The sequence below is a fragment of the Bombina bombina genome, chromosome 3 (assembly GCF_027579735.1).
Source record: "Bombina bombina isolate aBomBom1 chromosome 3, aBomBom1.pri, whole genome shotgun sequence".
Lineage (NCBI taxonomy): Eukaryota > Metazoa > Chordata > Amphibia > Anura > Bombinatoridae > Bombina > Bombina bombina.
Window position 1 is genome coordinate 706,077,609 of NC_069501.1, and position 12,461 is coordinate 706,090,069.

The following is a 12,461-nucleotide window of genomic DNA, read 5'->3' on the forward strand; positions in this document are numbered from 1 at the left end:
ACAGCAGGGGGCAGATGACAGTTCACAAATCACATTTAGTCCCTGGAGCCTTTATTTGTGGCCTTCATGGCTTCATGCTGTCCTTTGTGACCCTGAGGAAAGAGTGTAACATTTTTTTCCCAGATTATAGATTCTAATTTTTACATCCAAATTTTTTTTTAAATCCCTCTATACTAAATGGGGGGGGGGGGGGGTTCTGGAATTCCAAATTCCAAACGTATTTTGAAATCCAAATGTTTTATTTAAATATTTTTTTTTTAAAAAATAGCAACAATTGCTTTTTTTTCCTTATCACAATCTTTTCTGCCTGTGTCTTTGGTTTAATTTTTGAGTACTAAAATGCAATTAATAGTCTATATTTATTTAAGAATACAACAAATTTTACCTTTCTGATTACAGTATTACAGTTGTACTATCTTTCTGAGGGTACTATCTATACAGAAGTATTAAAAATGAAAATAATAAAAAAACTCCTTCTAGGTTACATATATAAGCTGTATAATGACATATAAATATTGCCTAAAATAATTGACATAAGATATTGTTGTTTACACTTGGTTCCATCCCTCCAATCTGTCCCATTTTACAGATGCAAATATTCCTAAATCCAAACCTTTTCCCATGCAGAAGGGTTTTCTACACATGAATGCACAACATTCACTTATCTAATGTGTCCAATAATGAGAGTGTATTTAAATAGACATTAGTCATAGTATACACCAGCAATTAATCATTGCATTGCAGAAGATCTGTATGCAAAGTAAGGGCTAGATTACAAGTGGCATGCTAAGGGCTCGATTTATCAAAGACCCTACGGCTGCAAGTTCTCACAAGAACCTGCTTGCCGTATTTAACAAGCAGTGGTCATCAGACCGCTGCTTTCCTAGCCTCTAAGGTGGCGAAATTCAATCTCTGCGGTCTAGTCCGACCGAGGAGATTGACAGCTCCTGCCCGCGTGCGATTGGCTGTGCACGGGCAGGGGGCGGGATTGCACGCGAGCGCAAAATAGCGCTTGTGTGCAATCGTAATTTCCTCCGGGGAAATCCTCCACTAAGCACAAATTATAGAGAAAATAGCTTATTGTGTAGTACATTAACAAATCTAGACAAGCCAGAAACAATGTAATTCAGAGGTTTTCTGTGGAAAAACAAGCCTCCTCTCTCTCTCTCTCCTCTCTCTCTCTCTCCTCTCTCCTCTCTCTCTCTCTCTCTCTCTCTCTCCTCTCTCTCTCCTCTCTCTCTCTCCTCTCTCTCTCTCCTCTCTCTCTCTCCTCTCTCTCTCTCCTCTCTCTCTCTCCTCTCTCTCTCTCTCCTCTCTCTCTCTCTCTCTCTCTCCTCTCTCTCTCTCTCTCTCTCTCTCTCTCTCCTCTCTCTCTCTCTCCTCTCTCTCTTTCTCTCTCTCTCTCCTCTCTCTCTCTCTCCTCTCTCTCTCTCTCCTCTCTCTCTCTCTCTCTCTCTCTCTCCTCTCTCTCTCTCCTCTCTCTCTCTCACCTCTCTCTCTCTCTCTCTCCTCTCTCTCTCTCTCCTCTCTCTCTCTCCTCTCTCTCTCTCTCTCTCTCTCTCTCCTCTCTCTCTCTCACCTCTCTCTCTCTCTCTCTCTCCTCTCTCTCTCTCTCCTCTCTCTCTCTCCTCTCTCTCTCTCTCTCTCTCTCTCTCCTCTCTCTCTCTCTCCTCTCTCTCTCTCTCTCTCTCTCTCTCTCTCTCGTCTAACAGTTCGTTTTTAAAGCTGCAGTACATCATTAGTTAACTCCTAAATATGTACTTTATTATATACAATTGTACTAGAATATGTTCTACATATGCAACCTTATCCATAATTGTTGCTTACTCATGGATATTCTTAAAGTGCAAACACACCAATAGATATTTTATATAGACATCGTTCAATTACATTTTTTATAGCATTTTAGCTACACTTCATACATGAATTCACTACTCTTATTCCCTCAGTGTTTCAATAGTGTATACATTTCCATTTGATATTATTAAACTGATTACTAAAATTTATCTAAATTTACAAAATTACCTACCCCTTAAATACTGTAATATTAGATGTAATCTCCTTAAGTAATATACACAATTATATTGAGATAATATTAACCCAAAAGCTTGAAAACAGATATCCCCTGAAAAAAGAGAAGAAAATACCAGTAGTATGTACATTGCTTTCTACACATTTGAGTACAGAGTAGCAATGCCATCAACTAAGAACCACATTGTAAATATTCTAATGCCAAAAGTTAATTAGGTTTTATTCCGAATTCAGGTCTTTTGGTTGTCTGGTCTGTAACTGGAAAATCCATAAATCCTCCCTTTTGGCCAGCTGTAGATCTCTATCACCCCCTCTCTTTCGAACATTCACAGTTTCTATTATAGTCCATCCAAAACTGGATGGATCCTTATTGTGAATTCTATTAAAATGCTGTACCAGAGGGGTGGTTAGAGTGCCAGATTTTATATTAGTGAGGTGCTCCCTAATACGTGAACGCACCTCCCTTGTCGTTAGACCTACATACTGTAGTTGGCAAATGGTACAACCTGCTAAATAAATAGCATACATAGACCTGCAATTTAGATATGTTTTGTGATTATATACTCGGTTTGTAACCATGCTTTTAAAACCCTCCCCAGGTAGGAGGTGATACAGTATATACGCTCTTGAATCTAAGCCACAAGCTCCCCTCTTCTTTTTTCTGCTGCTTCAATTGTGTGGGTGCTAGAATGTTCCCTATTGTGACACCTCTCCTAAATGAGCACTTGCAACCTTGTTGTACGGTATCGGCTAGAGCATCAGCAGCAGCCAATAAGCTGAAATGTTTCTGCACAATACCACAAATTTGGTGATATTGGTCACTATAGTCAGTAACAAAAAATGCTCCTTTTTTATCATAGAGAGATTTCTTGCTATTGGAGGTTAGTAAGTCCTGCCTCCTTCTGACTCCTACCTCACCTCTTGCCTTCTGAATAAAATCCTTTCCATAACCTCTGTCTCTCAAGCGTGTTTCCAACAGATTAGCATGTGTCTCATATTGTCTCTGTGTGGTAGAGTTTCTTTTAAGTCTAGTGAACTGACCTTTTGCCACTGAATGGAAAACCTGTTTGGGATGACTGCTCCTGGCATAGAGGAGAGTGTTGCCTGTAATTGGTTTTCTAAAAAACCTCTGTTACAACCCCTTCCCTGGGAGCGCCTATATGAATAATGTGCAGGTATAGGTATATACAGATATATATAGAAATATGTATTTACAATAAAATTACATTGTTCTGTAAGTGAAGGACAATGGAATGGGAAATATGAATAGCTCCTGTTGGGTTATTGCACGAGCGATAAGTGTTAGTTTTTAACTGCATTCTCCATTCACTTCTATGTATAATATTAATTAACGCGGTGGATATCATTAAGTCCTTAGGTTAGTGCACGTTGGGTTTCGCCCTTTTAATGATTTGTGGCATAATATGATTCCTTTGAAAGTTCCTGGTTGTTATTATATAAAGGATCACATCACAAGTGCTTGTCCTATTTTATATTATATTATTACAATATTGCTATTTAATGGTAGCATTTCATTTATATCTATTTGGTTATTCTTTAGTACTGTATATTTGTCGTTATTTGTATGTTTGCTTATTTGTACCAGTTTAGATGCTCCCATATATAATCTACAATTAAATATTTATATTGCAATTCCAATTGTTTTTAATATAATCATTTTATAAGAAGATTCTAAAGCATACCACTGTAATCCTCTCTTTTATTTATTTTTCTATTTCAGTAAAATATCATTAGTTTTTGTAGCTTAAAATAATCACGCATTACAGATTCAACTTGTTTTCTTATTTTCTAGGGCTGAAAGTCAGGACTTTGTTAGCCTTTTTGTAAATAAGTCATTTAAATTGTAAGTAAAAGCTGCTTACGTTTAGTCAGAGCAATTTACTCAAATTCACTAAGCTCCTAAAGTTTGTTGAGGTGCAGTCGTTTGGGGGAGATTTGATTAATGCAAGCTTTAATATTTTTGGCGGACTCCTTTTTTTCAGCGTAGATGCTTGATAATCTTCACACTACCTCCAACTCAATCTGTCTAAAACTGAGTTGCTTCTTATCCCCCCCTCTTCGAGACATCCAACACCTGACATTTCTCTGATGGTTGGAGACTCTGTTCTCAACACCTCACCCCAGGTCCGCTGCCTTGGGGTCACACTAGACTCAGAACTCACCTTCAACCCACATATACAAGCGCTTACCAAATCCTGCCGTTCACACCTACGCAACATTTCCAGAATTCGTCCCTTCCTTACTCAAAAAACTATTCATTCCCTCATTTTGTCACGCATTGATTATTGCAATCTACTCCTAAATGGCCTTCCAAAACACTGCCTCTCCTCCCTCCAATCTATTATGAATGCTTCTGCTAGACTCATTCACCTAAGTCGACGATCTACATCAGCTGCTCTGCTCTGCCAGTCTCTACACTGGCTCCCCAATACACTCCAGAATACAATTTAAAGTATTAGCCCTAACCTACAAAGCACTCAACAGTCTAACTCCCAACTATATTTCCTCTCTCATCATGAAATATTCCCCATCCCGTCCTCTTCGATCAACCTCTGACCTACGTCTCTACACTCCTATTCAGAGAGGCTTACCATCTCTCCTCCATCCCGCATCCAAAACAAACTAATACATGTACATGAACTGCCTGACTCACTGCTGCAAATACAACCGATGTAACAAGCTACCCCAACCTTATGTCTCTGCACCCTAAACCTATAGACTGTGAGCTCTCCGGAGCAGGGCCCTCTTCCTCCTGTACTAGATTTGTTTTGTTTTGTTATGTTTTGTATTTTATCACAAATCTTTTTCATTGTATAATCCTATCACTGTACCCAGCGCTACGGAATTTGGCAGCGCTATACAAATAAACGATAATAATAATAATAATATTTGTCACAAAAGTAACATACATTTTAAAATCTCTGTACACAGTTTTCACTCATGATGTAAATATGTATGTAAGGTTACACATTTCTGTCTTATTTCGCTTTTTTAACTTTCAATTATATATTTACATCTCTAATGCTTCCCATACATTTGTATCCATAGTACATTACCAAAAGATCATCCACCGAGACATCAAACCATCTAATTTACTTTTGGGAGATGATGGGCACATAAAAATTGCTGACTTTGGCGTTAGTAACCAGTTTGAAGGTAACGACGCTCTTCTGTCAAGCACTGCCGGAACGCCTGCTTTCATGGCACCTGAGACTCTTACAGATTCGGGCCAAGGATTTAGTGGAAAGGTAAGTTCTGCTGCAGAATTATAAGGTATTATATCACTCCTAGATTCTTCTCACATGTTTGTTATCAGTCGGTAAATGAGTGCAGTATTATCATAATATCTTGTGGATCTGCATTAAGACACATTAAGCGATTATTTGGGTAATGAAGAAATGGTACAGTCCAAAATGGGAAGCTTCAATGTCAATTCAGCTGTTCAGGCAATATAAAAGCTACTTCTTTGTGGAAGTAAAACAAACACAAGATTTTAGGTCTCGAGCATCCTTAATTTTGAGGCAGTGGTTCCATAATGAAATAATTTTGGGGGAAAAATATCACGTAAAAACCTCATGTGCAGTATATGATTGTTTCTGCTGATTGTGTCTCATACCTGATCGGGGCTCTCTGATAAAAAAAATCTGAAGCAATATTATCGATTATTATCTATTAGGTGCTGAAATATTAATAAAATGGAGGCTGTTTTCTTTTACACAGATATGACGAGTCCACGGATTTCATCCTTACTTGTGGGATATTAACCTCCTGCTCTGGCAAAGAGCACCACAGCAGAGCTGTATATATAGCCCCTCCCCTTCCCCTCCACCCCCAGTCATTCTCTTTGCCTGTGTTATACTAGGAAGACATGGTAAAGTGAGGTGTTAGTTTTAGTTTCTTCATTCAAGAAGTTTTTTTATTTTAAATGGTACCGGTGCGTACTATTTTCCTCAGGGGGATATGGAAGAAGATTTCTGCCCTGAGGTTTGATGATCTTAGCATTTGTAACTAAGATCCACGCTGGTTCCCACAAGACTTCTGAAGGTAACCATGAGACATCTTCAGTGTGGAGACCGGTTTCATGCTACAAGCAGCATTAAGGTATGTGCAGCCTTTTTTTCTGAGGAGACTTGGTGTATCAGAACTGGCTGGCATTATTTCCCTGTATGGGAATGGGGTAAGCAGTAAAACCTATTTTAATAAGAGGGGTGTTACTGGAGTCCCTATTTTATATTTATCATTAGTTGATATTTGGGCATTATGTGACATGGGAGACAATATAAAAAACAATGTTTTATGTTTTTTATTTTTGGCACTTAAAACTTATTGGTTTTATGCATGAGGGTTATATTGTGTGTGTATTTTTACTTTAGTGCAAAACTGCATTTCCATGCGGTGTTGTTTGGGCCTACTCCGACTTTTGACCTTAAGGGGCGGAGCCTATTTTGGCGCAATTTCTTCAGGCTTAGCAGCAGCAAACAGTAACTCGGTGGCTCCTGGACTGTGTAGCTGGTCTGAAGGGTTGGAAACTTGAATCGAAGTACCCTGGGGGCAGGTAGGCGCCACAGCGGAGCTGTGGCGAGGTACAGAGTGTATTTTTATCTATCTTTTGACTACATGTTGATATAAGTACTTATAAAGCCTTATTTCTGCCCTTGCTTCTGGGTGCAGTAATTTTTGGATTAACCAACGATATTAAGTTAAATTTGGGAATAATTTAATGTTTTTTGTGCATTTTGGAAAAATTGTTCACTTTTTCTTTTCTTAAAGGCACAGTACACGTTTTTTCTAATGTTTATTTTATGCTATAAATAAGTGGGGGTTTTTTGTTTGTTTTTTTTTAATTAATTTTTTACACCAACAATGTAACATATTCAGCAATAATGCAAACCAAACAGTAATAAAAAAAAGACAAATAACCAACATTGCAATGTTTGTGTCTATTCAACCTAATAGATACATAAGTGCCTCATAAGAAAAGACATATCCACATTACACCTTTTACCGGTTAAATAACATCTCTGGGATTTCTTCACCTTAAATTTATGGAACATTGTTGGAGTTTTTAACTTTATAGCAAGAAAAAAACAAAAAAAAAACCCATAAGAACCATAAGGAACAAAAAAATTTTTTAAAAAATGGAGCTACGCAGAATTTCCCTCCATCCCCCTCACCCCTCCACCATGCCGAACCCCCACTACCAAATGCCCAATAGAACTATTTCAGAGTCTTGGAATGGGGTTATCATATACTCTATTTCAGCCGGGGAGAAACTTTTGATAAATTTTGACCATTTACTGAAAAAAGCTACGATTTTGCGCTCTGAATTCAGGTCTGTGGCGAGTTGTTCTACCCGGTATTGTTTTTTAAGGTAGTTCTTTACCTCATTCATTGTGGGTAGGAATCTAGTTTTCCATTTTTTAAATATCAAATTTCTCGCGGCCAGAATAACTAGGTTTAACATTTTAGCATCTCTGAAATCTTCCTTATTACTTGACAAGAAGATTATGGTTAGAAGAGTAAGTTTGAAAGGTTTTATTTTCACCACCTTTAATAACCAATACTCTAGTCTATGCCAGAATTGTTTAATTTTTGGACATGACCACATCATATGCAGTAAGTCTGCAGCCAATAAGCTACATTTTGGACACTTATTGAAATCAGTGTTGTTCCATCTATAGGCTTTATCCGGTGTGTAATATATCTGATATAAGAGCTTTGTGTGGGATTCTCTCCAGGTTTCAGCTATAGTGGTGTCACGAAGAAGCATGAGGGATTTCATAATATGTGCTTCCTTATCTATATTTATAGACAAATTGTCTGACCATTTTTGGGCTAGTTTCTCTACATTACAGCTACCTTTCTGGGAGTTAAGATAGGTATACCATGGAGAAATAGAGCAATCAAGGCTGGCCACGACTCTAATTTCCCCCAGGTCCATTTCCAGTTAAATTGGGCATACAATTGGCTAGTGTAATGCCTAGCTTGCAAGTAGGCAAAAAAATCTTGATTGCCAAGATTGAATTCCAATTTCAGTTCTTGGAAGGATTTAATAATTCCTGACTCTGAATGATATAGCTGTGAAGCAAATCTGAACCCTCGTTCCTGCCATTTTTTCAAGTGTGGGACTTGTGAGCCCTCTTGAAATTCTGGGTTACCTATAAAAGTTTGGTATCTGGGAATGTTAGTATTTATTCCCAATAATACACCGATCTTTTTCCATGCCTGAATTATTACATACAATGTTTTAAGATTCTTCACCTGCTTAGGTATTAAGTGAATCGGTGTGTGTAGTAGAGATACTGGCTTCAAAGGATAAATTATGCTGTTCTCTAATCCGTTATCCGTGAAGTGATCGGCTTCTGCCACCCAGTCTGCCGCAATTCGGCCTAAGAAAACTAAGTTATAAAGATATAAATTTGGGAGAGCCAGCCAAGCAAATTGCTTTGCCAAGTATAACCTCTGCAGGGAGATTCTAGGTTTCCTTGACTGCCATATGAATTTTCGAAGCGCCATATTAAATTTCTTAATGTCTTGTGCTTTTACGAAAAGCGGGAGATTTTGAAGAGTATATGATATCTTTGGCAGGATTACCATTTTGTATAGAGCAATACGCCCAGAGAGAGAGAGAGGCAAATTCTGCCAGTCTCTCATAAGTGTAATAGCGCGTGCAATAGTTGGGGTGATATTTAAGCAATACCACTCCTGAGGGTTGGCCGAGACTATGATCCCCAAATATCTAAGCGATTCCAGAACTGTTTTAAGTGGGTTATTTAAATATGAAGTATCAGTCTTTCTTAGCCAGAGTAATTCTGTTTTTTGTTTGTTCATTCTATACCCTGCAAATTGGCAAAATTGTTCGATTATGTTAAGCAGTTTTGGGATATTCCTAGAAGTATTGGAAACATACACTAGCAGATCATCCGCATATAGAGCCACCTTCAACTCATGATTATAGATCTTAATACCTTCAATGTGCTTTCTGATTTTTATGGCTAGGGGTTCGATCGCCAGATTGAACAGAAGAGGGGAGTGCGGACATCCCTGCCTCGTACCCTGCTCTAAGCGAATGCTCTTTGACTGTTGCCCATGCATGACTATTTTTGATGATGCCCGAGTACATAAATTGTTTACTAAGTTCAGGAATTTGTCTTGGAAACCATACTGTTTCAGTGTGGTTAGAATATGGTTATGGCTAACTCGATCGAACACCTTCTCAGCGTCGATCGCTATTATCGCTGCATCCGGAAGACTTTCAACTGACTTCCTTTCTCTGTTCCTAAAATAATCAATAGGTAAAAGAAGTTGTCTGATTTTAGATGAAGAGCTCCTTTTTAAAAGAAACCCCACTTGATCGCTATGAATCATCTCAGCTAAACCTTTTTGCATTCTTTTGGCCAAAATTGAGGCGAATATTTTATAATCCGTGTTCAAAAATACGATAGGTCTGTAAGATTCTCTGCATTGTGGGTCTTTACCGGCTTTAGGTATAAGGATGGTATGTGATGCTAGAAAGCTAGAGGGTATTTGATTGTTCTGTTGAAACAGATAATTAAAAAGAATAGTCAGTTGAGGAGTAATTGCTTTATCTAAACTTTTATAGAATTCATTTAGTAGGGAATCCGGACCCGGCGCTTTCTCCCCTTTCAAAGCTTGAATTGCCTGGCTTACTTCCAGCTCTGTTATTGGAGCGTTCAGTGTCAGGTTGAATTCAGGAGATATTTTCGTGATATCAATGTCTTCCCAAAATCTCTCCCTTATGTTTGTGTTTACTGGATTGGCCGCATAAATTGATTTATAATATTGAAAAAAGGATTCGGTTATTTCCTCAGGTGAGGTGAGCAGTTTGCTATTAAGTTGTAAAGCTTCAATTGTTTTTGAAGCTCTCGAGTTATTTACCAATTTAGCCATTAATTTGCCTGATTTATTACCGAATTTGTAAAGATTGGATTGATATCTTAGGTCCGCTTGTGTTGAATTGAGAGTTAAAAAAGTGTCTCTATCCTCCTTGGCTTTGATGTATCTCTTCCAGTTCTCATCGGAGGATAGGTTCAAGTATCTGTTATAAGCATTAGTTACCGTGGCGATTACCTGTCTCTCTCTCAGACGGGTTTCCCTTTTGATATTTGCCGTGTATGCAATTATGTCTCCCCTCAATACCGCTTTTGCTGCTTCCCACAGAATCACTGGACTAGAAACTGAATCTTTATTATTTTGAAAATAATCTCCCCACTTCTCCTTGAGCCAATCTCTGAACTTTACATTCTTGTTGAGATATTTAGGAAAAAAAAAACCCTGTCTTCTGAAACCAACTTTCAGATCTGGGATGTTCAGCGTGATTGGTGCATGGTCTGATATCAAAATTTCTGAAATATGTGCTTTGACCCCCCTGTGATAGAGACTATCGTTAATTAACATGAGGTCAATTCTTGATAAGGATTTAGTTGTTTTAGAATAACATGTATAGTTTCTGCTGTCAGGGTTTTGCACCCTCCAGATATCTCTGACTGCTAGATTACGCTTTCCAGCTTATCTTTCTTATTTATCTTCTGCATCAACCCACTTCTCAATCTGTCTAGAGGGGCTCGTGGGGACATATTGAAGTCCCCTGCTATAATTACGTGACCTTCCGTTTAATGGGTGATATAATCCCACCTATATTCCATGAGGTAATTTTAATATCTTTATTCATAGAATTGTTCTTGTGCCTCTAAAGGGCAATAATTGTGTGTAGGATGCAGCATAATAACAAATACAATCACTAATTCTTGCTGTCTGTCTAACTAGTATGAATTTATCAGTTAGCCCCATATTCAGCTATTTCTCTTGTTAAGTGTATCCAGTCCACGGATCATCCATTACTTATGGGATATTAACTCCTCCCCAACAGGAAGTGCAAGAGGATTCACCCAGCAGAGCTGCTATATAGCTCCTCCCCTAACTGCCATTACCAGTCATTCTCTTGCACCCAACGAATAAATAGGATGTGTGAGAGGACTGTGGTGATTATACTTAGTTTCATACCTTCAATCAAAAGTTTGTTATTTTATAATAGCACCGGAGTGTGTTATTCCTTCTCTGGTAGAATTTGAAGAAGAATCTACCTGAGTTTTTCTATGATTTTAGCCGGAGTAGTTAAGATCATATTGCTGTTTCTCGGCCATCTGAGGAGAGGTAAACTTCAGATCAGGGGACAGCGGGCAGATTAATCTGCAAAGAGGTATGTAGCAGCTTATTATTTTCTGACAATGGAATTGATGAGAAAATTCTGCCATACCAATATAATGTAAACTCAGCCTTAAATGCAGTAGCAGCAACTGGTATCAGGCTGTCATGTATGTATATTTTACACTTCAGTATTCTGGGGAATGGCACTTCACTGGAATTATACTGTATGCATAAAACTTTAGCCTAATTTGCAGGGACTAGCAACAGGCTTTTTAATAACACTCAATTTATTAATGTTAAACGTTTTTTGCTGGCATGTAAAATCGTTTAATTTTCTGAGGTACTGGGTGAAAAAATGTTTTGGGCACTATTTTTTTCCACTTGGCAGTCGTTTTATTTAATTTATGACAGTTTACTGATCTCTCTCACTGTTATGTGTGAGGGGGAGGGGCCTTTTTTGGTGCTTTTGCTACGCATCAAAAAATTCAGTCAGAAGTTTATTGTCTTCCCTGCATGATCCGGTTCATCTCTACAGAACTCAGGGGTCTTCAAAACTTGTTTTGAGGGAGGTAATCACTCACAGCAGAGCTGTGAGATTGTAGTTGACTGTGATAAAAAAACGTTTATTTCTGTATTTTTTTTTTTTCTGCTATCAGGGTTAGTTATCCTTTGCTAATGGGAGCAATCCTTTGCTAAAATTGTGTTTTTTACAAAGATTTGATGCTATAACTTTTCAGTTTATTAATTTTCAACTGTCATAACTTTTTCTGTGCTTCTTATAGGCACAGTACGTTTTCATATTATAGTAAATTACTTGAAAAGTATTTCCAAGTTGCTAGTTTATTTGCTAGTGTGTTAAACATGTCTGATTCAGAGGAAGATATCTGTGCTATATGTGCTAAAGCCAAAGTGGAGCCCAATAGAAATTTATGTACTAACTGTATTGATGCTACTTTAAATAAAAGTCAATGTGTACAAATTGAACATATTTCACCAAACAACGAGGGGAGAGTTATGCCGACTAACTCGCCTCACGTGTCAGTACCTGCATCTCCCGCTCGGGAGGTGCGTGATATTGTAGCGCCGAGTACATCTGGGCGGCCATTACAAATCACATTACAGGATATGGCTACTGTTATGACTGAAGTTTTGGCTAAATTACCAGAACTAAGAGGTAAGCGTGATCACTCTGGGGTGAGAACAGAGTGCGCTGATAATATTAGGGCCATGTCAGACACTGC

At 38.2% G+C, this 12,461-nt stretch overlaps 1 protein-coding gene across 1 annotated transcript in view; it reads left to right on the forward strand.

Annotated features, from left to right (window-relative positions):
• The window catches only part of CAMKK1 (calcium/calmodulin dependent protein kinase kinase 1), an 882,751-nt gene that overhangs the window by 601,091 nt on the left and 269,199 nt on the right, over positions 1–12,461 (forward strand). The window contains exon 11 of the mRNA XM_053707509.1: positions 5,101–5,300. Coding sequence (XP_053563484.1) covers positions 5,101–5,300 — 200 coding nt within the window. The remainder of the gene's footprint in view (positions 1–5,100; positions 5,301–12,461) is intronic.